The 27,196-nt window shown below is 38.7% G+C and overlaps 1 protein-coding gene across 4 annotated transcripts in view; it reads right to left on the bottom strand.

Annotated features, from left to right (window-relative positions):
• Window positions 1-747: 747 nt before the first annotated feature.
• Window positions 748-27,196, bottom strand: part of prickle3 (prickle homolog 3) — a 29,902-nt gene continuing 3,453 nt past the window's right edge. Inside the window, exons 2-11 of one of the 4 annotated variants that reach the window (XM_008414368.3) lie at window positions 19,927-20,009; window positions 9,686-9,869; window positions 9,398-9,511; window positions 8,752-8,889; window positions 8,246-8,449; window positions 6,975-7,161; window positions 6,015-6,341; window positions 5,641-5,934; window positions 4,265-4,639; window positions 748-4,051 (exon numbers count right to left, since the gene is read on the bottom strand). In XM_008414368.3, coding sequence (XP_008412590.2) covers window positions 3,621-4,051; window positions 4,265-4,639; window positions 5,641-5,934; window positions 6,015-6,341; window positions 6,975-7,161; window positions 8,246-8,449; window positions 8,752-8,889; window positions 9,398-9,511; window positions 9,686-9,869; window positions 19,927-20,009 — 2,337 coding nt within the window. In that variant the 3' untranslated portion in view covers window positions 748-3,620. The other 3 variants (XM_008414369.3, XM_008414370.3, XM_017306003.2) reach the window with 3 other exon arrangements.

Genomic DNA, 27,196 nt, shown 5'->3' with positions numbered 1-27,196 from the left:
TTATTTCACTTTGAAAACTTTTCAGTTTTAAAGTAAATTTTCAGTTTCACAACGTTACTGTTCCAAGATTATTTTTTTAGTTGCAAAATTACTGTTTTAAAATTATTTTTCTGTCAGTTACAAACCTTTTTCCATCTTTCTTTCCTTTTCAGTTTCAGATCTTTTTTTTTTTAACAATTCATGCCCCTAATGTAACTCCACATAGAATCGCTTGACTTCTATTTTAAGTGCTTACATCTTATTGACATTTAATATATAAACCTTAGAGCAGTTTTTAGAGCATTTTCAACAAATATCAACATCCCATAGAAAAAAAAAGATCCACTCATGTTACAAAGATTTAGCATCTTTCTGTTTTAAAGCCTAAAAATAAAATTATGGTTCTTTAAACATGAGAACACTTTTTTAGTAGATATTTATCAAAACCATAAGTGGCCTTTTTCAAATTACAATGAAACATTTGCCGTCCTAAACAAGTTTTATTTATCCATGTAAAATGTTCCCTCCACTCCACAGTTGTGCACTACTTTGATTAATGTATCGTGACAAAATGTAAAAAATAAATCAGAATCAAGACGGTGTGAACAGCAATTTGTCTTCGGTTTGAAGCGATCACAGCATGCAGAGAAAAAGTTATAAAAAGGAACATTATGTACACATATTTGCAGCTAAAATGTTTTATTTTACTTATATGCATGCAGTGTTGGGACTCTTCAATTACAAGTATAAAAAACACATTAACACAAAAACTTTTTGTCAAATTTAATCACAGAGAAAAACATCCGAGTGTCAACGTATCTTTCACTTCACTTTATACAATGAACAGTGATCTACACAGCACATATAAAAATAAATAAACTTTCACCAAAGACGAGAGACTTTTTTTTTTAAAGGTTCTTGAAGGGAATTTTAGTTTAGTTTGTAGCTCAGAGTGTAAGATAATGTTGGCACAGCAGGTAAAATATTTATATGTAAGCATGTGGGTGAGAATCCAAACTGCACATCCCCACTGAGGCGTTTTTAAACATCCAAAGCATTATCAGGGAAAAATTATTTATGTATGTCTACAGACAGCGCATTTTGAGATATTTCTTTAAAAAATGTGCAGCCTTTTGACATTTTGCCAGATGCAGTGGTATTTAAAATGCAGGAAACATCTCAGTAGGGTGATTAAGTCTTTTTTCCCTTAGCTGAGTTACTCTGTGTGCAGCATAAAACCTGAACACACAGCTGAGGAAAGGCCTCATTTATAATCAAACCTCAATCATGATCTCAATGTTAGTTTGTGGCCTTAGCAGTAAAAATGCCCAGCAGAAAGTGCAACGAAATGCTGAAAATAAACATACAGCATTATGGGAAAACTATACTGAAATTATAAACAGATATTTTTCTATCTGTACAATCAGAATTGTAATATTCAGTTAAATAACTTTGTGTTTGTTCAATTTTGTGTGTTTTAAAACAGGTGGGGAAATTTAGCCTGCCCATATTTGTTAAAAACGGAGGTGAAAGTGGTTTATGTAACTTTAAAGAGCAGTAATGCATCACTGTGGTCTGTCTTTATAACAAATGGTCACTTCACATTCACCACCCACAGGTTTCATTCACGTTTCCCCACCGACTGGTAAAGATGCAGCAAAAGCCTTAAAATAAATTCACCTTTCACTGCAGTAGTGTCGAATCTAACTCGAAAAACAGAAGAATTTGGTTTAGAAACCTGACCTGTTTTTAGCATCCCCAAACAATCCCTTAAATGTCAGTAATAATGGTCTTAAAAAGTCTTAAATTTGAGTCAGTAAAACCTGATTTTAAAGACCTGAATCTCTACAGAAATGTACAAACATCATCCCACGAAGAGGAATCGCCAAAGATGTTTATCTTGTTGGCCAAGAGGGTTAAACACAAATTCAAAATAATTTTCTTAACAGATTTTTTTCCAAAACTGACTATTAACTGAAACTGTTTGTTTTTTCCTAAATATTCTCATTTAAAGTGATGCATCTTCAATAAAATATTAATTTATTTAAAGGCTTTTCATACACTGCAAAAACACAAAATCTTACCAAGTATTTTTGATGCAGTTTCTATTGTAAATATTTTAGTACACATCTTAGTATAAGACAAAACTGACTTAAAAGTAACTTTTTAGCAAAAATAGGAGATTTTTTTAAGTCAGTAATTCCTTAAAATTGATGAAAAAGTTCTAGTTCTACTGGCAGATTATTTCACTTATAACAGGAAAATGTTTTGTCAGTGAAAATCAATTTTAAGGAATTATTTACATAAAACAAACTCCTATTTCTAGCTGAAAGTGTACTTCTAAGTTACTTAAACTTATTTCTAGTGTACTAAGATATTTGCAGTAGAAAGTTCACCTGAATTACCTGGTAGGTTGTTGTGTTTTTGCAGTGTAACGTCAGAGACCAGCAGCAGAAGCAGGAGGTTCGGTGGAGCCTCGTTCTGAGGTATCATGTGTTTCCCTCACTGTGTTGGCAGACAGGCTGTGGTTTGACGCGTCACCCTCAGAAACCACTCTGCAAAGTCACAAAAAACTATTTTAGGTCCAGTTTCTAGAGCAAATATCTTCTTACACTGGAAATGAGACAAAACTACTCAAACAATTTTCAGCAAGATACAGGAGTTTGTTTTAAGTCAATCATTTCTTAATGTTGACCGATCTACTTCAATATCTGCACCGGTCCCGATATTGAAGTAAAAAAATCTCGATTGGATATTGTGTCTACTAATGCAGATCTATTCAGTCTAATTCTATGCAATATTATTTATTTTACATTATATTTAGAATTATTAACTGCACTTCCTGAACCATTTTAAAGGTTTGTTGCAGTTTGTTTTGACATGTTTGACCAAAGTCGTCAACCTACAGTTTTAGTCTGTTTCAGTTTCTTAATTGTTTATTTTACGTTGGTTTTTATCCCAGTTGCTTTATGAATGCAAGCAGGAAGCAGACGACAGCACAGGGGATTCTGGGTAATATAATCAAAATAAATTAAGTCTAATGCCAGTGGGAGAAATGACTTATGGTCTTTTACAAAATATCAAACGGAAATTCTACAGCCGCTAACATCTGATGCTACTCAGATTGTAGCATCAGATCTTTGTTTAGAAAGGAAGTTACACTGCGTCTTCTTCAGAGGTTTTTGTGTTGTTTCCTTCAGGAGTTCCTGTTGCAGCGCCCCCACAGGCGAGGAGGGGAACGGATTTTTCAAAGGGTTTGGTTTTTTTGACACAATCAAACCACAGCAGCTGGAAATGTAACAAATGTTGCAGTTTTGGTCCATAATCAAAACGAACCAACCAGACTATCAGGTGTGAAAACATATGGAATATGGAAAACCCGTTGTAAGTCAATTCAGTCCTGTTTTTCTGTATCAATCGATAAACTTCACATATCTGTATTGATATCAGAAGAGAAAAAATTGGATCGGTGAATTATTGATTAAATCAAGCTCCTGTATTTTGCTGAAAAGCTACTTGTAAGTTAGTTTTGTCTTATTTGAAGTTTACTCAGACATCTGCGTTAGAAACTGGACCAGAAATCCTTGGTAGTATTTTGTGTTTTTGCAGCGAAGGAGGACGAATGGTCAGTAGCTTTTACTTCAGGACACAGCACAGTTTTTATCTTTCTCCTTGGCGCTCTGAGCTCGTCTTCGCCGGATGCTGCCTCTCAGGCCGCGGTCTCTCTGCACCTCCAGAACTTCCTCGGGCCGCCTGGCCGGGCCGTTGTCGGGCTGCCGGAGCTGCGGTGGCAGAGGGATCCGCTGCCCCAGAAAGAAGCCTTCCTCCTCGGACTCGGAGGAGGAGGAGCAGGTGGAGCAGCAGTCCTCGTGTTTGTGGGGTCCCTGCTGGAGGCTCAGGGAGCCGCAGGAGCTGCGTGCGTCTCTCCGGCTCTCAGCCCTTAAGTCCAGAGTGTCGAGTCGGGGTCTGTCGGACCGGCGCCGCTCCAAACCCGGAGGGAGGACGGGGTCGGAGGACGTACGGGAGCGGCCCCAACCGCGCTTCAGGTGATGACGATGATATGAGGAGCCGTCTGAACGGGGCAAAAAAGGAAATTAAATAAATTAATCGCTTGATAAATTAAAACGAGCTCAATACTTTCAACTTTAATTAATCCCAATAAATCTTAATCTTAATAAAATACTTGGAGTTGTGATCGGACCAAACATGAAAAGTTAAATGTTTTATTTTTAGCAAACCTCCAGCCCACCTCGGCCAACACAGAACCACCAGGGACTCTGCTTACCCAGTAGATCCATCTGTGGTGGGATGCCTCTCTGAAGGTGCAGCCTGCTTCCAAAACCCCCCACCTCACCATCGTCATCCTCAGTCTGCTTGGTTTCCACGCTGACATGAAGCCTCTCCTCCTCTTCCTCCTCCTCATCGTCGTCGTCGTCTTCCTCTACAGAGTAGCTGCTGCTGATCGGCTCCCTGAAGCTGACTCTGGCCTGGCCGCTGCGTGTCAGCGGAGGAGGCGACTCGGGGGGCTGGTCCTTCCGATGGGACGGGGACAGATGGGACGGGGACTGAGGGGACGAGTCCCGCGGCATCAGGTCCCGGGACTTAAGGGGCAGAGGAGGTGGGAGGACGGGGGAGCTGTCTGATGATGGCGGCGGCGTGTCTGAGGAGAAAAGAGGGAATAATCAGAGAAGAGGCCTGATGTGGCGACAAGAACAGGAAATGATTGAGATCAATGATGAATATTGTCAATTTGAGGCAATTTTCAAAATGACAATATTATGAAAATTAACGATAACTATTATCAGTACTAATAAGTTATTATTACTAATAATTATTATAAGATAATAATTATGTTAGTAATAACAATTATAGTAATTTTGATAGTTATATTATTATTATGGTAATATAAAAATAATTTTATACTAATGTGAGAACACCAGAGATTTAAAAATTCTTTCAAAAGAACATTTAACTCTAGAACTGGAAACATTTTAAATATAAAAATAAAACAACACAAACAAGTTTCTCTAAACAAAACTGCACTTTAAAAAACAATAATCATTCAGATCAGACGGGAAAACGTGTCGGGTAGCCAAAACTAACCATTTCACACTGATTTAAATATTTTCACACTGAGTTTAAATATTTTCACACTGATTTAAATATTTTCACACTGATTTAAATATTTTCACACTGAGTTTAAATATTTGCCTTGTCTCTAAAAGTTACGGCTTTTCAATAATATTAAAGGAGAGTGTTTCTCATCATTTTAGTTTATCGTGCGATTAATTGATTTATTGCTAATTGTGACGTTCTTATCAGAGACCAAACTAAAGCAAAGAGACGCCACGTTGCTTTATTTAAAACAGGAAGTCGTTCAGTGTTTTAACCTGATATAGTTGAGGTTAAAACTAAAATTTTGTTTATTCCAGAGGCATTTTAAGTATGAGCAGCCTGTTTGAGGTCATGCCACATCACCTCAATTAGAGTCACGACTGGACTTCGGCTAGGCCACTCCAAAGCCAGAGGTGGATTTCCTGACCTGTTGGCTTCCCCTCATGTCTTTTTTCTGAAACACTGAGCCAGACTTTCTGAACCTAAACTCTGTCCCTCAGAAGAGGCCAGATCCCTCCTCAGGCTCCCCACAGGGGTTTCTGTTACCTTGCATTGCCTGATTTGTCTTTTCCACCCAGTTCCTGCAGTCTTTGTTGGTGGAGGTTCCTCTTGAATTACGACCAGTTAGTCCAGTATTTCCATTCAGCTCCTCCTGCAACTGGACACCGGTGGCTGGCGGTTTGACGCTGCTGTCCCCTGGCAGCAGACTGTAGTGTGGAACGTCGCTTGGCCAGCCGTTTCCCAGGTGAATGTGAGGCAGAGGCGAGTAGGAGCCTCGTGGAGGAGGATGGCCGGTGTGTGGAGGAACCCCATTCTGAACTGGAGCGCTGCAGTGAAGCCCTGAAGGAAGCAAATCACATGAATATTTAACAAAAACAGCTACTTTTCTCACACTTCAATGCCTAATCAGTCATTTTCACCTCTACTCTCCACTGCAGTGTGAATGCAGTCCTGTGCAGGAGAGTGTTTGACGCCCTCTAGTGGCTGCAGAGGGGAGCCGCAGGGCACCCTCTCCGGCGTCCCCCACTGCCTGCCGTGATGGGGAGACCTGCTCTGCAGCGCCGAGTCGCAGGAGTCCGAGTTGTTGGGGTCGTCGCCCAGGGAGCAGGACCTGGAGCAGAAGATGAGGCCCCCGCGTGGGAGGAAGGGCCGGCCGAGCAGAGGCAGCGTGCAGCGCGCGCAGCAGAAACACGACTCCACCGCGTGCCAGTGCTGACCCTCGTACGTCATCTGGCCTTGATCGATACCTGAGGGAGAGACTTTCAGGTGATTATCTGCTGCATTGATGAGTATTCTCCTTAAAAATGAAAAATAAATCAGTTTTAGACATTACAGGAGGCTAGGGTTGGAACGATTAATCGTAATTAATCACGATTAATCAGTTTTGAAAAAATCAACTAATTTAATAATCAATCACATCAAATTTTATCTGTATATTACATTTTAGCAGCAAGGCATTTCAAAGTGCTTTACAACATTAAAAACAGAAACAGAGTCATGTAACATTGAATAAACAGTAAAAAACAAAAAAAAGATAAAAACATTAAAACCTGCACCCCTTTTCAACCGGGGGGGGGGGGCGGCACCCGCACCCCTGTCCCTAGTAATCAATCATTAATTGGAGTAAAAAGACTAAAATATGAAATTTTCTGAAAAATAACATGTTTTAGGGCTGAAACAATTAATTGGATTAATCCATCATTGAAACTAATTTAGTCAATTAATTGTTAATTGGAGTACAGCAACCTGACTTTAGGTGTGTCATTCTTTACTGAACAGTCATAGACAGTCATAAGACTCCTTCATGTCAGTCTTATGACGCCCCGGCACATAAAGCATTACTGTATTTCTGAATTGAACTGAGTAGAACTGCACTGTACCTATTGACTCTCCGCAGGTGTCGCAGTATTCTGCGTACAGGGATTCGTAGCAGGAGCAGCAGTACGGTCGGCTCTCCCTCATGATGTAGCGCTGACCGCCCAGCGCCGCCTCGCACTCAAAGCAGCAGAAGTGCTTCATGTGCCAGTACCTTCCTTCTGCCTCCGTGCATTCGTCTGCTAGAATAATCTGGAATAAAGGGTCAAACAGGTACGTAAACAAACACACACTGACAGTTTGGGTAAACAGAAACAGGAAGTGGATTGCAACCCAGTGCCCTCTGGTTGAGCTCAGCCCACAGAGCCGCTGTGGGTCAGATCCTTCAGCAAACTAATCTCTTAAATCACAGCGAGCGGCCAGGCAAAAGAGACTGACATAAACCTTTAAATAGATTGAATAAATGAACAGAGATTAGGTTGGTGAATTATGTTTATGATCAAATGGAGGCGGGGAAAATTCAAGCACTTTTCAAGGATTTTTAAGGTACATTTTCAAACTTTTCCAGGACTTTGGAGATAAAAAAAACAAAGTCACTATTCCATTATATAATTTATTAATAATACGTTAAGATGGTATTCTACATTCTACAGCAGAGACAAGATAAACTAAAATATAACAGAATTATATTTTTTTAGAATTACACCTGACTGGTCAGAGATCAAAACACTAAAGCAACAAAATAAAATCCTGTATTTTACACATTAACGTATAAAATATAAGCCAATCTTTACATCAACTCCACAGATCAATACATGATTGATTGAGTCATTTGAAATATTAGATATAATTACACTGAAACAATCCTGTGTGGCACAAACATAAATACTGATTTTAAAAACTTTTCTATTTGACATCAACGTCTGTAGGATATCAGTTGCATCAACAAATGTGATTTAATTTATGTCACTAAACTAATTATAGAAACTTTATTTAATCATATGTTGAAATGTACTGATGTTTATCGATATCGTGGAATGAAAACATTTCAGTCAGTTTTTCAGATACATTAACTGAAATTTATCAAGACAACAATAAATTTGACTAGAGCTGAAACGATTAATCAGATTAATTGTGATTAATCAATTATTGAGATAATCAATTAATATTGTATAAAAAGTTACCTTAAGCTTAAGCAGTTAAATAAAAAATATGTAGAATCTGCTATATTTTTTCCCAATTAATCATTAGGGGAAAAAATCGATTAATCGATCACTAAAATGATCGTTAGCCGTAATCATGAGAAGCATTTCTTGGATAAAGGATAACCGCCCACCTCATCGCAGGCCTGGCAGCGGGGCTTCTGCCTCTCGGCGTGGTGCCGGCCGCAGTAGATCTGCCCGTCCTGGAAGAAGTAGATGAGGTCGACCAGCAGCTCGCTGCAGGACGAGCACTGGAAACACTGGGGGTGCCAGCAGCTGCCGTGACCCGCCCGGCTGGCAAACACAGCTATGTCTCCGCCGCTGATCTGTCTGCCACACTGGAAAAACAGATGAGGTTGGGTCGGGTGTGGCGCAGAGGGAAGGAAGTGAGGTGGTGTATCCTTCAGCAAATGGAGAGGACTCAGTAATTTGCTTCTGCAGCTCTGTGATCAGTAACTCTGTGTGCTGCAGCCTCCAAGCGTTACCTGCACATACATGCAGCTACGCTTAGCGTCAGCCTGACGCGCTGATACGTTTTAATAAGCTTTCACATCTGTGCATTAATGCTGGAGAAGGAAAACCTGAGCGTTGTATAGCTCTAATCATGAAATATGATCATGATGCTGTAAGTGTTGTGCACCTGCTGGCAGATGGCTCCGGTCATGGTAACAGGAAAAGGTCTGACGACGCCTCTGCCCAGGTTATCTCGTTTTCTCTGCTGGCTGAACGTACGGAGCTCTTTCTTCTCCTCATCATTCAAGGAGTTGCAGTACTGAGGCTGCGAGAAAACAGAGATTACTGGTAGAAATTTACAGATTTAGGAGACATTTTATGTAAAAACACAGCAGCTTCTCAGACTCAGAAACTTTTTTAGTCCTTTCAAAGTGTCACTGATTACTGATATTTCAAAAATACAATCAGATAAAAAAAGCAGAGAAAGAAAGGATGAATGGAAAACAAATGGATTTAGTTTGTATATTTTCCACATCTCCCAACCAGTAAAGTGTTTTTTCAGTCTTTTCCTAAATTCTGCTCCAGTTTTGAAGCTGCTTCTGTAACTGTGTGTGTTCCAGAGCTGACCAGGTGAGTCTCTCTCTCTGACCAGGTGAGTGTCTCTCCTGACCAGGTGAGTCTCTCTCTCTGACCAGGTGAGTGTCTCTCCTGACCAGGTGAGTCTCTCTCTGACCAGGTGAGTCTCTCTCTGACCAGGTGAGTCTCTCCTGACCAGGTGAGTGTCTCTCTCTCCTGACCAGGTGAGTCTCTCTGCCTCTACTGAAGCCCGTTACCTCGCTGTCGTGAGCCGGAAGCTGGTGCAGCAGCTGTTTGATTCTGTATCTTTCCCCCGGACTGTTCACATAAGGCACCCTGTCTTCTGGCAAGCAGCTGAAATACTGGTACACCTGAATCCGGAGACAAGTTTGTTCACAGAGGCAGAAATGAGAGACTGCGGGCAGAAATTTACCCACTTACAAAGCAGTTTATGAAATTACTGCCTATCAAATCATTTGGGTCTGTGTACGAACACGTCCAGGTGAAGGAGAGCATCTGAGTTTAATTTATATCCTGTCTCTGACCTGTTCAGGCTTGAGCCCAGGTGGGACCCAAGCGTACTCCTCGGAGGCGCATCCCGAGTCGTCGTCGGAGATGGAGTGCCTCTGGAAGTCCGACACCAGCTTAGTCATCATCTTTTCCAGCTGCCCTGGCACCGACCGCACCACATGCTCCTCCCGCACACACTTGCAGTGCACGCAGATCTTCCTGTGGAGACAGAGACGGTCTTTAAACTGATTTACAACCAAAGCAGAAACCTGATCAGGTGTTTCATTCAACGTCTAATGTTGCTTCAAGTACTGAAATGCAAGAAGCAAAGTTTTTAACGCTTGACAAGTCTTATATTTATGAGTTCTCCAGTTACTTTCTTCTTTGGAGAAACAAAAACAGTAATAAAATTATGTTTCTGCTACACAGTTTTGCAAAACCGATCAATTGTCCCAGAAATTATTGCGATAAACAATGTTTTGAAACCATTTTCAAGTAATCTAATGATGATGAACACATTCTCAAAGATCAATAAACCTTAATTTATAACAAACATTAAACACAGGAACTGGAAGACATTTTAAATATCCAAAATAAATAAACAAAACAACAGAAACAACAAATCAAATGAGCTATAAAGTCTCTATAAGCAAAATTGTCCTTCAAAAAAATGGCTAGTTGAGGCCAAAGCCCCAGACTGAAGACCAGCTTTGGTAGAAAGAGACAGAAAAGAGAGAAACAATAAATCATACAAATGGAAATGACTGAACTTGTTTTAATTTATCATATATTTAACTGATTTATTGGTTCCACATCTTGAATTTTACGGAATAGACAAATATAAAATTACATTAAAATGGTTGCTTGCATTTATGACTCCAAATAGTTTTGCAAATCAGCTGACAAATCTGAAAGGCAACCCCAAAGTATCATACAGCCACCACCATATTTCACAGCTGATACGTTCTGTTCAGAGTGTAATTTTAGTTTACTATCACACAAATTGTTTTGTGTTGGCCAAACAGTTAAATTTTATTCTCATTGGACTGGGCTATTTTATTTCTATAGTGCATTTTAGGAATAAAATAATTCAAAGACTTTCACATGATGAGAAGGAAAATAAAACAAGCAAAATCAAAGAAATTAAAATGCAGTGGCAATGTAAGAGAAGATGATCACCGGTTTAAACACTTAATGATTTTCCACTTGTTAATTGAAGGAAGATCTAAACAATGTTTTGTGGCCTCGATTAAAGGAACTCAGTGTTTCAGCATGTTTGCAGTTTTCTGGACATTTGTTCCAGAATAGAGGCGCATGAATGAGTTCCTCTAGATCTTGGTGGAACAATAGTTCTTTAATCCTGGAAATGTTCTTCAGGATCTAGAAGGCCGACTTTGTAACTGACTTTATGTGGCTCCGAAGGTTTAGGTCTAAGTCTTGGGTTTTGCCTGGCCTGTATATGGTGCTGCTTCTTGACACTCTAATAAAGGCAACAACAAATCAGACAAACGTGCTGCATTTGTCTGTCATTTATTGATTTTTTTTTTTTTTAGAACCAATCCCCATAAATTTTAAAGTTGGTAGTTGATCAACACTAAAATATCAGTGAGTAAGAATACCTTAACAGGGCATTGTATTTGTTCAAGCTGGAACAAATTAACACTCTTAAAGATTAAGCTTTGCTTCCAGTTGCTAAAACAGAGCCAAACAAAGAAACTCTGTAAGTAATAACAGTTTCTCACCGCAGTCACATGTCACTCCCTCCGCTTTCAACCGTGTAATTTACGAAGGCACCAAGCAGGAGACGTTACGTCACAAACCCAGCACGAGCATTTTTCCATGCTGACTAACCGAGACCTCCTGCTGTCAGTTTGAACACAAGTAAGGAAATCTCACAAGAACACAACATCCAGATAATTTTAGAGGAACCTCCGCCGGGTTCACGCCCTCCTCGGCCTGACATCTTGCAGCCTCTGCATCAGGACCAGCACATCTGTGACAAGCAAGCAGCAAAACGAGGTCATTGACATAAGCCCGCCTGTCAATCCGGGACAGTTCTAATCTCCCTCTGCCTCGTATTGCAACCATCTTGTCCTCGTACTGCATCGCGTTCAATCTGGAGGAGGGTGTTACTGCGTGCTTGTGTGTGGGACCGGTGGAGTCAGAATGAAGCGCCCGGGGCTGCAAGCGAAGCGTGGGTGTGACACTGTGTCCATGCGCAGCTTTTACTTTACGTTTTTGTTGTGATTGCGTAACAGCTTGCCAGCTGGTACTTGTGGCTCAAGTTCGTACGGCACAAAGCTGCTTTATGAGAGCACACAGCCCCCAAGAAGCCAAAAAGCTGGTGTACCCAAACACATGACCACTGGTCAACTGCAGATTACTACTCTAATCAATGGATTTGTTTACAATGAGCTCTTTTTGGCACGCTGGTGACTGCTGCTGCTGGGAACTAACAAGTTTAGAAGGCTCTATTCAGAGATATTAATATGGGATATAATTTATCGCTCTAGATTTGATTGATCTAGTCGACTAAGGATAACTTGATGAGCGATGACTTTCCTAAAAATCAAGATGGACGATCGATCACCTTCCCAAAACACGAGGGGCTACGTTTTTCATATGCTGAATTAAAAAAAAAGATTTTATATAAAATCAAACATGTTATAACCTCTTAGGTTGCTTAAAAATAAAATATTAAAATATGTTAAGCAGAAAGAATGTTAACCCTTGTGTTTACAAATGGGGTCCAACCGACTCCCACACCCTATCACTTTGCTTCGTGAAGTGAATTAACTCACAACAGCCCTCAAAATCATGTTGTTTTTTTCCATCGTGTCACATTTTTTCTTTGCTACTCTCCGCTTTTCTTGTCACATCCTCGCCTTCACGGCACATCTTTCATTTTAGGCCGTCACGCAGCTCGGCTGAATGAGCGCTGCTAACTTGAAACTTTAATGTTAAATTTATATTTCAAAACGAACCGCATAAAGAACATCTTGCACCCCATACCGGACTCTATTTTGACCGTTTATCTTTCCTGTTATCCGCCATCTTTGTTGACGCACCAACGGCTGTGCTTACGGATGCCCAGCGGCGCCCTCTCCTGGATGGCGTCCAAACTACAACACTAAAAGAAGGTCCAAGCGGACGTTCTCATTTAATCGATCTGATTTCATTTTAATCTAATAAACCATTAATCGATAATTAATTGAAAATCTGTTATTATCTATAAAGTTTTCCTGTGACGCAATATGGTTGTAAAAGTTTGGGATCAAAACCCTGAATTGTTGAAACCAATGCGGCCACAGCTGAGTTACCTACACAGTGCTTAGCTACTGGTGGTAAGGGGCCAGTTAAAGATCTGACATGATGGGACAGATGGTAAATACACCACGTCTCAGCCAGTTACACCAGCAGCATTCCTAAACACTGTAACCAAAGACGATGCCTTCAACCAGCAGCAGGTGGCACCATCACATGGATCCAACAGAACCAGAGAAGAGTCCGAAACTATAATAGTATCAACATCAAACATTATTATAACACCATGTCCCTTTCTTACAGAGATCGACCTGTTAAATTCAGTCATCCTATTTAACTTTCATCAGGTAAAACTTAATCAGATTTAATGCCAGACAATAAAAAATGTTATGTCTTTTTAAAATGTAAATATTTGGTGCATGTAATATTTATAACTGCAGGACATAAGTAGAGCTTCACCAATCAATTGTGTAATTGTAATTGTGTAATCGGCCAATTTTACCTTTGATCAGCAATATTTTACCTATTTGTTAAAAGTAAAAACATCCAGCATTTTCAGTCTATAAAAGCACCAACCAACAGGTCCCTCTTTACAATGAGATCTGGATCTCAATGGGGGCTTACCTGGTTAAATAAAGGAAATAAAATTAAAAATAAATAACACCCATTTTTTCCCCCCAGGAAAATAGATAATGGTTGGTGAAATACATCTTAATGTCTTAATTCCTTCATTTTGTTGAATACACAACTACTACATCATTAATAAAAACATCTCATTTAGTATCTTTTTTGTAGCATAATTACAGTCAGAGTCAGTAAAAAACTAAATTGGCCAGTAAATCACCTGATTATTTTGTGTCTAAACTTAGAACACTCCACTTGGTCATCATGTTTACCAAATTTTGTGAGATAATAAAGTAATCTGACAGCACCATATGGACTTAGAGACAGCGCCAACACATAATTAAGACATAAAAGCTTTTATCTTCAAACGACTGTCGCCTCAATAGGTAATTACTGTTTAAGCCTCCAGTCTAAGTTAGTTACCTTGTGTGAGAATCATGACCAGTTAGTCCCATCCAGCGTGTTGGTGCCGTCCATCCAGACTTCTCCTGACCAGCTGATTCTTAAAGCTCTGTTTACCGTCCAGTTTCTGCGTCCTGTCTGTGAGAGGAGGACGCTCTACGCCAGCTCCTGTCCAACTGGGATCTTCTCTGAGTGAGCGTCTCTTTTCAATGTCCACTCCAACCCTCCCACCCTCCTCCGTCCCGAGTGGGAGAGCAAACAAATGGCTCTGACTCACCAGATACAGCCACCCATGCCACCCAAAATCCAAACACATCTCAACTTTTTATGAGCAGAAGCAATTTTACTGACCGATTCAAAAACTGGAAAAACTCAAGTAATCAGCTGAGGTTTCTACATATTTACAGTAAGCCTTGAAATGTTCAGTCGTATTAGAAAATAATAAGAGAGAAGTCACAGTTTTTCCTTTTGTGACTAAACTGCTGCAGCTGATTCACAACAGATGGACGACTGCAATTTCGGTGCCGTTATTAATCATAGATTTTGAGCCTGTGAGCAACGCCGTCCTGTTCGGCATCTGTCACGTTATGAGATCAAGATGGCCAAACATGACGACAAAATATCTCTGGAGAAATATTAAACTGCCTCTGGAAAGTCACGACAAATCTCTGACGTCCACAAACTGAGGATTAAAAACCACCAAGATAATGTCCGCTTTCATTTTAGGCAAAACATGCAATTCACTTTGAAGCTTTTTTTTTTAGTTGTAGGATCGTATCAGTATAATTTAAACAGACTGTCAACAAAAAAGAAGTAATTTGAACCAATTGTCTGATGCTACACTGCAAAAACACAAAATCATATGAAGTATTTTTAGTGTAGTTTAATTTCTTAGTACAGTATTTTCCGCACTACAAGGCGCACCGGATTATAAGGCGCACCTTCAATGAATGGCCTATTTTAAAACTTTTTTCATATATAAGGCGCACCGCATTATAAGGCGCATAGAATAGACGCTACAGTAGAGGCTGGAGTTACGTTATGCATCCACTAGATGGAGCTGCACTAACGGGAATGTCAACAAAACAGTCCGACTTCGGTCGGCGAGGAGAGCCTTCTGCTACTGGGCCGGAAGGCTCACGGAGAAGGGTGACGAAGGGCGATGGTCACCCTCCTCCGTTCGCGCACAGCATGTTCGTGGAGAACATGATGCTAAATGACCTGCAGACAACCTGATTCTAGACAGTCGGTAGGTAGATAGGTCAGTCAAACTTTATTAATAGATTACAAACCAGCATTCTGACAACTATCCCAGCATGCATCGCGCACTTCTTCTTCTATGGGGGAAAATGAAGTCGGCGGCTGCTTACCGTAGTTGCTAGACCTGTTGTGGCTCAATATTGGTCCATATATAAGGCGCACTGGATTATACGGCACACTGTCGGCTTTTGAGGAAATTGAAGGTTTTTAGGTGCGCTTTATAGTGCGGAAAATACTGTACTCAAGAAATAAAACTGAACTAACTTACAAGTATGAATACAAATTTTACTGGATGGTAAATTGCCCCAGACATTATTGCGACAACCAATAATATTGTTTTCTGGAGACAATTTTTAAGTATTTTAATAATGGTACAACGATAAACTTTAATTTTGAAAAGAGCACTTAACACTGGAACTGGAAGATATTTTAAGTACCTAAAATAAAATGCAACAAAAAAAAAACAATAATTAAAATGGAAATAAAAACCACATTCAGCCAAAACCATGAATAAAATGGATTATTATGTCCCTGTAAACAAAATTACAGTTTAAAAAATATGAATAATCAGAATGGAAATTAAGGAGCTTGTTTTAATTCATTGTGTGATTAATTTATTGCTTATTGAAACACTTACGAGTAACTAAATATAAGAGCTTATTTTGAGTAATTAGTCCTTAATATTGACGAAAACGTACTAAATCCACAGGCAGATTATTTGACTTGTAGGAAAAATGTCTCATTAGTGAGTTAATTTAATCAATATTAAGGAATTATTTACTTAAAACAAGCTTCTACATCTTGCTGACATTTTATTTTTAAGTCAGTTTTGTTATGTTGAGATATTTGCACTAAAAACTGATGAGTTTGTGTTTTTGCAGTGTAATTATCCTCAATATTTCAGTCGGTAAACAGTGATAAAATCTAGCTGAGCATCCAGCGTAGCAGCTATATAATAATCCTCTTTGTGATAATCTAAAATTGAGACAAACTGCAGGGGGACGACAGTAAACGCGCCTCAGATCCCAACAGATGGGCTTTGCCCTGTTAACTCCCTGCCACTAATAAGGGACGGACTAATTGCCACATGGCGACTGAAACTAATAGCTCCTGGTGACTTTGATCACTTTTGAAGCATAGTGGGGGACCTGCGGGTCAGCGGTAACTCAATTCACTTTCCGCCGGGCAGCGGAAGCACCATCTGCCCCCCACCGCAGATCAGGAAAAGCCCGGGATGAAGATGGATCGCTTCCCGCTCAGCCAGCTCCAGCAGCTGAGCCTGTGGTCTCTGGGAGGATCTTCTCCGCCAGCGAAGGTGTGACTCTCGATTGATTATTAAGGAGGATGAAATTAGAAGCAGACTCTGAGGTCCTAAAAACTGACCCCAATCGATCTCAATCACTTAATAACGTTCATGTGGCTCATTCTGCCGGATCGGACGTGGCTTAGCGGGACATTCGTCTCTGTCATTTTACCTGACATTTCCTAATCTGTCTGTAATGCGTAATGAAATGACATAAACTAAAAGTGTATTTAACTGTTTCATAATGTAAAATAAAAATATATGTTTTGTCTCTTTTTTTTAATCACTCTCTTTGACCTGTACTGAGGAAACTTTTAAAAAATAAGAAAAATCTACTATTTGGACCAATTCATGACAGACTAATTCATTAAAATGTTTTAAAATTACATTATTTTACATTTAGTGTATTTTATATTTATTCAGTCTTGATTAAATGTTGCTACATTTAAAAACCTCTATATTTTATTGGTATCTGAAGTGACAGGCCAGCACATTTCTACTCAAATGTTACTCAGTTTTACAACTGTGAATTTTCTATCCAGCTCATAAAGGTCAATAGTTTGTGAAACTCCCCTTTCACTACAACTGAAACTACAAGTATTATTTTTTTTTAATCTGCAACAGATTTGCAGATCTAGAAGATGAATGTTTTGCACATTTTACTTTGCAAATCATCAAATGTAACAACTCAAATCTAAGACTTTTAATACAATTTCTTTAAGATACACAGAGAAATGTACAAATAAAAAATGCTAATAAATAGTATCGGTTGGCAACACGTGAGCTGAGATGAACAAGGGATAAATTTACAAGTCTGTGTGCGACTCAATTAAATAATCCTACCACAACAAAAATTCAGATCTGCGATTTACATATTAAAGATCAAACTAGATTAAAAAAAGAACTTAAGACATTTTAAGGACATACTTTAAACACAAATTTAAGACTTTTTAAGGATGCATGAAAACTGGATTTACTCACAGGTTGACTAGTTACCGATTAGTGGACTTCTAAAAGTCACTGGTTGTACTGGGTTTTATTTAAAGATATCAAATTAAAAGCACATAAACAATTGATGAATGTCCTTTTATGTCAGAATTAAGAACTAATTAGTTTGGTCGATGACATAAAATCCAAAAGAAATGAATTAATGTTCTTGAGAAATTTTTGGGCGAATCAATACTTTTGTGAAGAACTCCGAATGTACCATGAGGTTTGGAGAACGGTGGAGACTGAAAAACAGAAAAGTGGCGGACAGAGGGCGGTAAAGATGGCGGCTTCCACAGCCTAATCTGGTTAATCTGAGGGACAGGATCAGATTGCCCACAGACCCAACCAGCTGGATATACATTACAGGAGCAGGAAGAAACGTCTGAAGGAAAACAACCAAACTTCACATATGGCATAATAATCACACGTCTGGAGTGACTAACAGCTAAATTACAAGAATAAAGTACAAAAGTCTTCGGCCATTGATGTTTTCTGTTGCTTTTTTACTTGTTTTTAGATTTATTTCGGTAGTTGTTACCAGAAAAATGTTTTGCTTGTTAAGCATCTGGATTCTGACTAATTAATTAATTAATAAAAGGCCATGAAAACTAACCAGCATTATGTCAACAGACAGAAAACTTTGCAAAGAACTTGCTTTAATTTGCGTGATGCACCTCGTCTCTGAGTGTTTTGTATTGTTTGTTCTTTTAATCATTTCCCATACTGCTCATATGTGGTTTGTAGACTTTTTTAGTCTTGACACATTTAATTTAACCGTCCAATTTTTAAAAACAAACTGTGTATAATATTCAATTACAGGGCAGTGCAAGGCCTGCAAAGAAAACAAGTCAGAAAAAAAAGTGCAACAAAAACCTAAAGATGTACAACTTATCAGGAGTGCACACTCTTAAAACATATGTAAAGTATTCACATGGAAAAAAACACAATAGAGCTGCAACTTAAAAAATAGGGCTAATCTGCAACATGTAATCACATTAAGTTTGTCAAACTTACCTTATTTACGCTTGTTTAGCATGACAACTTAATGAACTTAATACATTTACTTGATGAACTTGTAACTAAGCTGTATGAACTGTCTAAAAATCCAGACTCTATTCATTCTGTGTCGGTTTGAGCTTGACTTGTGCTGCAGGTGATCACTGAGAGGATCTGCGTAAAAAGTCTCTAACTTCACAAGCCTGCAGGTGAGGAGACGAGCGGTGGGACGCCATCTGGACCGTGACGAGTGATGATAAAGACAACAAAGGCTTCATCATCACTTCATCAAGGCTGAGGATGGAAGATCAAACTGCTGCAGCTTTGACATGCAGCTCTGCTACAAACAGGTACAGTCTATTCAAACAAGCTGATGAGACTGAATTATTTACATAACCATGATTATTTATCCAATTATTTTACCTTATTTATATCTAGGACATACTTAAATTACTTGTAATTTCACACATCGACATGCGATTGCGCATTAGGAACGTTGTAGGTAGAATATAAAGTAAGAGGAAAATTCTGCTAAAGGACATTTCTGAACTTCAAAAGTTGAAAATTTGCTCCCAAATTTTTTTTTTTAATTTTTAGATTAATGGAAGAAATTTCCTACAAAATATTTGGAAATTTCTTAGTTTGAAAAGTTGAAAATTTGCTAAAAAAAAACATTCAGAAATTTTGAGATTATAATCAGAAATTTTCTAGAAAGAAACATTTTAGACTTTTGAAACTCAGAAAATTTCCAAAAGTAAAAGATTTTCAACTTTTGAAACACAAGAATGTCCAGATCTTTTCTAGAAATGTTCTGTGATTAAATCTCCAAATTTCAAATTGTTTTCTAGCAAATTTTAAACTTTTCAAACTCATAAATTTCTTAGTATTTTCTAGAAAATCTTTTAGATTAATCTCAAAATGTTGGAGTTTTCTGGGATAAATTTAATCTTCCTTTTTATATTATGAGTATTACTTATGTTTAAACTTGTGTAGATCTGATCTATTGACTGTTTTTATAATTGAATGGCAAAAAGTAATTAGTACGATATGCTTAACAGAATTTGAACCAAAACTAAACTGCTTTAAGAAAATATTTACAAAGTTTTTGTTAAAATCTTAAATGCAAAATTGATTTTTTTGGTACATTGTTGGCTTAATTACTGATCTTATTATGTTTTTCTTTCAGCAAATGGCCTTTTTCTTTTGAGTCTCTACTCAGTTAGCGATTAATCGATAACTATATTAGTTGATTTCTACAGATAATTAATCGTTTCAGTCCTACAGCTCGGTTTTTACTTGCTATTTTCAGCTGCAGCAGATCCAGAGAGCAGCAGCAGAAACTGTGACCCGACTGGAGGTGAGTTTTCATCCTGGGTGAAACACTTCCTGCACAGTTCACCGGCGGCGGCGGCGGCAGCGTTTGGGAGCAGGTTTTACCTCCAGCCGTGGACGCGGAAGCCGGGACACTGATCTCCGCAGCGCATGCAGGGCTGGCCTCTGTCTGGGTCTTCTTCCTCCTGCTTCAAACACAACATGAAGCCGCTTTAGTTCACATTAGTTCCTGATCGCAGCTCTGGTTCACTCTTTCAGGAAAACGACAGGCAGATACCAACAGACGCCAGCACAGGCGGCGCTTTGCATGATGTGGTCAGAAAAACAGCCAGAAGCCGAGAACAGACAGATTTATTACATTTTCGCTTTTGTCCGGGGTTCAGCGTTAGTTTTCTTCCAAACCATTAACATAATGAATGAGGTACATGAATGGTTTTATTACACATTCACCACAGGGTGGGTACACTTTTCCCACAGTAAGATTCAAACAGTTTTCAAACTTTTCCAGCACCAGACTTTAAATCAACTAAGAAAAAAAACAGTTTCTATGTCTTCTTAGTATTACAAGAAATTGCTAAAAATGTCTTGTAATAGCATTCTTAATCATACAGCAGGGACAGCATAAACTTAAATATACTAAAATGTTATATTTTGAAATGTCTCTCACTCACAACACACCTGACAAAGCTGAGAACAAAACACAACAACAACAAAAAATTGTAATAATGTTGTTTAACGTATAGAATATAAGACAACCTTTTTTCAATCAGTGAACGATAAATATTCAATGCATTGGAACAATCTAAACAAATCGTGTTACGATAGATCACTTTTGAGCTCAAATTAAATGCTTCAACGAAACGAAAGGAAAGTTATTTTAAAAATTTCTAAAAAAAAATTCTGCCATTTAGCAAATAGAAATAATTGAAGTAATTCCAACTAACTTAAAACATGAGAAGTTTGATCTGGTTTAACTTCAGATACTGAGAAGTTTTTTTTAAATACCTAGTTTCAACCGCAAGTAATGTTTTGTAAATTTAGCCTTTTAATCAAACGTTAGATTGCACTTTATCACAAAACTGTGCTGATTGAATATCAAGCACTTTCAAGGATCTTATCCTTGAAATCAAGCACTTTCTGAATTGAAATTCAAGGATTTTAACCACCAGTACAAACCCTGAACATCTGAGCTCAGATTGTATCAGCAGATCAAACCTCCAGGCTGAACTGAGCGCTGAATTAAAACAGACAAAACTGCTGAGCTTTGATACTAAAACTGCTTTGCTTCCATTCCTGCAGGAACGTGTGTGTGTGTGTGTGTGTGTGTGTGTGTGTATTCAGCATGCATTTTGCAGATCCAGGCCTCTTTTTAGAGATGTGAGGAAGGAAGCAGACACAGGATGAGAGCTGCACCCTTTCCCTCCCCATGCAACTCTGCCGCTCTGCTCTTTTTTCTCCTCTCTTCAGTAAACCAAACTCTGCTGCATCGCTCCTCTCATTTCAGCCAACACTTTACTTTTCAGAGAATAAGTATAAACAAACTCTGCACACGACTGACATGAGGATCAGAGAACCAAACAGTTGCTTCTGGCTGAGATCTAAATGCGTAAACAAGCTGCAGGTATGAAAGCAATAAACTGAAGTACCTGTGCATACCTGCTCACCTGCCTTATTTCTAACCACCAACCCTAAAACTGGATTCACGTTAAGCCTGTTTTGCCAAGCTGAGATTTTTACGACTGCTTTCGAGAACTGCAGCCCATTAACAGTGGAGACGGCTCTGTTTTCACAGACATGTGAAGGCTGTCGGGTAAAAACCGACCTGTGGTTTTCTTTTATTTAACCTGAGTGAATGTGTCTGGATGTATAAGCTAAAAGATAACCATCTGAAATGTAGGAGAAATCCAAAACACGCCGAGAATAATTTAATTACATGCAGATTTACAAATACACTTTGACGGTTTTTTGCATATTGTCACGTTAAAACCACAAACTTCAATGTGTTTTACCTGGATTTCATGTGCGGATTCTGCCCCCTTTACTTTGATACCCTGCGATAAAATGAAATGCAGCCAGTTGCCTTAAGGAGGAGCCACATGGCTCCACATTCCTGCCTGAAACCCCTGAGGAGATTATTGAGCAATCTCAACCGTTCACTTATAAATGGAGAGAGCGCATTGCTCTTAATGGAACATTTGTTTATTCACAGTTGCTGCAGAGCAATCGCTGCTTTAGTCCAATAACAGAAAAAAAGTTTCTAAATTTGTCAGTAGTCACTTTTTAAAAAAAAGTCTGTTATTGTTATAGGTGTTCAAAGTGGGGGCCGGGGGCCATTTGCAGCACTTTGACTGAATTTTCACAGCCCCCAGACCACAATTTAATAACAAATTACAAAAATCAGGACAAAACTACAACTTTTAAATCAAAATCTAGTTACATAATCTTAGATGCAACATAAAATGATCATCTTTTCCATGCTTGCTGCTTTTCTTCCATTCTTATGGTAAATAGGACAACATCTACTCAACGATTTATACTCTAAACTACACTTTGGTGCACCCAAATCAAGTCTATTTGTGCAGCACATTTCAGCAAACAGCCAGGTTAAAGTGCTCTGCATCATGAAAACATAGAAACATCATAAACAGTCAACAAATGTGAAGCCGGTAACAAACATTACATTGTTAAATTATCAATACAAGTATGTGTTTCAACTGTTTCGCAGTTTCTGAAAGTTTGTTCCAGATCTGTGGTGCAGATTTTTGATTGCTGTATTAAAACTTGGCTAAATGCAGTAAACTGACCAAGATCCAGTTTTTATTTTTTTAGTTTCTTAAATCAAGCCCAAAATAATAAATGAACAGGACGGCTTTCAATTAACAAGGAAAGTACAAATATGCAAAAACCATTTGAAGTTCTGATCATGTTCCTACAAAAAAAACAAACTGATTGTATCTGTTTAATTAAAATACTTTATGCTAAATTTATTGTTGAGTAGGTTAAAAAAAAGTGAATTTTTGGTGATGATATCGTTTAAAATTTATATTTATTTTGAGCTGATGATTTTGGCCCAAAAGTGGTACAAAAGCTTTGGACACCGGGGCTACGCTTTAACAGAGGGGTGAGTTACACTTTTAAGCTCCGGTGAACTGTAAAAAAATAAATAAATAAATTCTCTAATTTACGGTAAAATACTGGCCATTGTGGATGCCAGAAGTTTACCATATACATACAGCTTTTACTGTATTCATACAGTAGAATTCAGGCAACAACATCTGCCGGTATAACGTAAATTAGAGACTTTTTTTTTTTTAAACCAGTGTGGCTTTTGACAGGAATGTGCCGCCATACAGTCACCTAATCTCTGTGTGAATCCAGCTGCTCTGTGAAGGCCTTAGAGGTTCATTAGAGAACATGTCCAGTTTCATAAAAGCTGGTTTTATGGCCTGCATGCAAAGAGGCACTAAGCGTGAAGTAAAAATAACTCCACTCATGGCTCTAAAGCAAATATGGTGGTGGCAGCGTCATGCTGTGGGTGATTTTCTTCCGTAAGGGAGCTTGTGACTTCCATCCTATCAGGCTAAACCTAAGCTATTTTCCAAAAAGGACAGGGTGAAAACGTATTTTATAAAATAAAATCCCAATAAAAGGCATTGAAGATGGGTTATAATGTTTAAAATACAGATGATTTCTTTGTGACTGGGTCCTTCCACTTTTTGTTTCCTCAAAAAAAGTTCCTGAGTTGTTACTCTGACAGGCTGACTGAGCCTTGGAGGCACACGCTTTAAAAAAGAAAAGAAAACTTCTGTACACTGAGGTGTACATCTGCAGTCCTCCAGATTCAGAAAGAATTTAGCTGCAGGATAACATCACAACTGGAAACTTTAGTCGACTTGAAAAACGTTTACTTCAGAAGCCACAGGGGAGAAAATGAAATGATACTTCTTGATCTCAGTAGGTTTAGTTTATGTGGCTCTGGACACATTCAGCAAAAACTAACGGGGAAAAAAAGATCAATTTTCAAAAACATTTAAAATGAAATATGTCGCCCCTGCAAAGGCCCGGAGTGCTAAGGTAAATAGAGTAAATGTGCAGTTAATAAAATTTGTATCTCAATCTTAATTTCTGTATTAAATAATCACAAAAATACTGTAGTACACATACAAACAATTATTGTAAAAATTATTTTGCTTAGTTGCACTCTCGCTTTGACTTCCACAGTGCTGAAAATGCAGATTAATCCACAGTGAATATCAAAGAAGACAAGAAACATCTCTATAATGTCACTCTTTTATACTTCTACACCATATTATCATATTATGGATGATTTTTAAAGACCAAATAGTATCACATTTCCAGTAGATGTTGTCACTCTTTGCCTCAAGAACACGTCATCCCAAAGTAAAACACAAAGGTGGGAGAATCATGATGTGGGGATCTCTAAAGCCAGAGGCTCTTATGGAGCTTCATCTTCCAGCTGATCAACCTTAAAGTTACGGTAAGAGCAACAACGGACTGGTACAGATGTATTAGAAAGGTCTAGTCAAAGCCCAGGCCTAAATCCAAATAGAAAACTGAAGTAAGACACAAAACATGACATTCAATCTCCATCCAGTCTTACTAATCTTTAGCCAAGAACGGATAAAAATGTCACCCAGCAGATGCTGTAAAAGTACTACAAATTGTAAACAAAAGGGTGGCGAATACAAATGCATGCCGCACTTTAGAGATTTTTAATTGTTAAACAATTTGTGCTGTAAATTTGAATTGAGATAAACTATAATCCTCAAACGGATTGATATCAGGAAGAGAAAAGAGTTGAGATTGTTGAATGAATGCTCACATGTTTCGGGCAAATTGTAATTAAGAATAAAGCTTTGGGTTCAGCGGTGACGCAACGAGGGGGCAAGAGATTAGAAACAGTGAGAAAAGAGTTTTATCTCTACACAAACATGGATTAAATAAGTTTGTCTTAAACTGACACAGTTGGGGTTCACAAAAAACAAACAGTAATTTGTGATGAGTGTTTATTCTGTTTGTGTTGGAACACACTTGTAGTACATGTTATATATACAACCACCTTAAAATAATAAGAAAACAGCCGCTTTACGTTTGTTTGTAATGACAGAGAGCAGAGAGGGGGCTTCCTGTTCTGCTTTTTAGCTTTCCATGAAGGATACAGTATCAAGTCTTTGTCTGCAGGCTGAGGTTTTCCTTTTGTGCTCTAAATGGGAGTGGCAACAGGAAGTTTCCTCCAAACAAAAACAAGGCAAGGTAAATAATATGTTCATTAATCAAGTCTAAGTCAACTCCACCAGCAGCCCATTGTGTACTTTTGATGTTTAAAAACTACAACATTTAACAAGAAATCTGAAAATATAAAATTAGTTAGTGAAATCCTGATAAAGTAATCAGCTAGTGGATCTTAAGCTATGTAATGTTGGTCATATTTTAAATTACTTAAAATGAATAATGATGAGTAAGCATATTTGCATTTGAGTACAAATTTATTATTTTACACTGCTTTTCCCAATCCTACAGTTTTCTCTTGGTGCGTTATTTTGACTTGCTGGCTGTGATTGGTTATTAATACGAGTGAATGCAGTATTAGCAAGGAATGCTCTGATTGGATGAAAAAAGCCTCTCAGTGATTGGCTGCTCATATGGTTCATTTACATAAACTTTGTCAAGTTGCAGGTAAAGACACAAAACCAAGCAAGCACCAAAAGAACGCCATCCAGTTCATAAATATGTGACTTCTAACACGTAGAGAACAACATGCAGGCACATAGATGTTGACTTCTACATGCTGGAAGGCACATATTTTTGAGCTGGATGGCGTTCCATAAGTGCTTACATCATATACGTGCTTACATCAGTCACGCTCACTTTGGTGGCACAAATGTGACGCAGAAAGTTGCTTATACGACGTCCTAGCATGGATGTTAGGACGCTAGCATTCTGCCTCATCTAGCTATGGTTCAGGTAATGTTAAAAATGTAGGTGGACAGTCCTCGTCAGCAGGTGAGCGGACACGGTCATCATCTCCTCCACTGCTCCTTGGACTTTGGAAATAGAAAGTGCCCACAAATTTTTGAACTGGATAGCATTCCATAAGTGCCAAAACACTTATTGAGCAAGTGTGTGTGATGTAAACACATTACTCTTCGTTCACAGATATATGTGCTCACATCAGTCTTATTGTGTGCACTCAGGCTGGTGGCACAAACATAACATGTTGTTTATACAACATGCTAACATCCATGCTAGCTAGCATTCTGCCTCATCTAGCATGTGGCTTAGGTAACGTTAACAACGTTGGCTTACGCCTTTCAGCCAGCAGGTAAACAATCAGGATTATTATCTCCTCCATTGCTTCTCAAACTTAGGAAAAATAAACTGTCCATTGTTTTTTTTATCCTTTATCTGTGACTTGACACTTTATTTGATTAAGTTGTTAGCATGAAGACAGGCAGTGGTTACAGAGTTGCAGTGATTAAAAAAAAAAGACAACTGTCCTGAGGTCATTAAAATGTCGCCATTTGCACAACAATTTCACCAAAGATCCTCTTTAACCCGTCTTTGATATCACTGCCACTAGTGTGTAAAAAGCCTATTTAAAGTAAATAAATACTGCTTAGCTTGGCATTGGGGCAAGTAAAGTCTGGCAGCCCAAAAAGCCAATATGTATACATAATACACTGGGGAAAACCTTGAACTTGCGTCAGTGTGGGAGTCTGAGGTTTGATCACATCAAGGTCATGCTGAGCTCCATCATGCTGCCAAGTAACGGTGTAACCAAGAGAAAGACAAACTGAAAACCAGCCAGCTTTGTTTGTCTTACATCAACATGCCAACGCTCTGGCTAAACCGGGGACTACTTCTCATAATATTGGGACAACAGGTAAATATTACATAATAATGATGTCATTTGGTCCATGGCAACAGTGTTGTTCTCCTCAAATCATCAAAAGCTGTGATAAATAGGTTCTTACTCACTGAAAAAGAACTGACAGCAACATTTCGATTGTCAAAGCTGTGGTTCTGGACGGATTAAAAATTAACAGGACAGGTCGGAGGTCAGGGGCCTTTGCTGCCTTGGCAGGTCGAGTATTAGATGCTCGTCTCGTCACTGGGTAGGATCAGACAGCCTGCTGGTTTCTCTGCAGCACAATGCAGCTCAGTGATGTGATGCTTTATATTCTTTCCTTCCTGCTTTCTGACCCACCGAGGTCAGCTCAACCCAAAACAGCCTGGATGCGTCGTCTTCCTCCAGCCTCACTCTTAGGACTAAACACAAGTCAGGCCTCTCTAAAAACAAAACAGAGGGTTTCTGCAATGGAAGGCCTTGATCCCATAAAACCTTCAAGTTCAG

This window comes from Poecilia reticulata, chromosome 7, assembly GCF_904066995.2.
Source record: "Poecilia reticulata chromosome 7, P_reticulata-male-v2, whole genome shotgun sequence".
NCBI classification, from domain to species: Eukaryota; Metazoa; Chordata; class Actinopteri; order Cyprinodontiformes; family Poeciliidae; genus Poecilia; species Poecilia reticulata.
The sequence above is the reverse complement of the archived record's forward strand: the minus strand, read 5'-3'. Positions and strand labels throughout refer to the sequence as shown.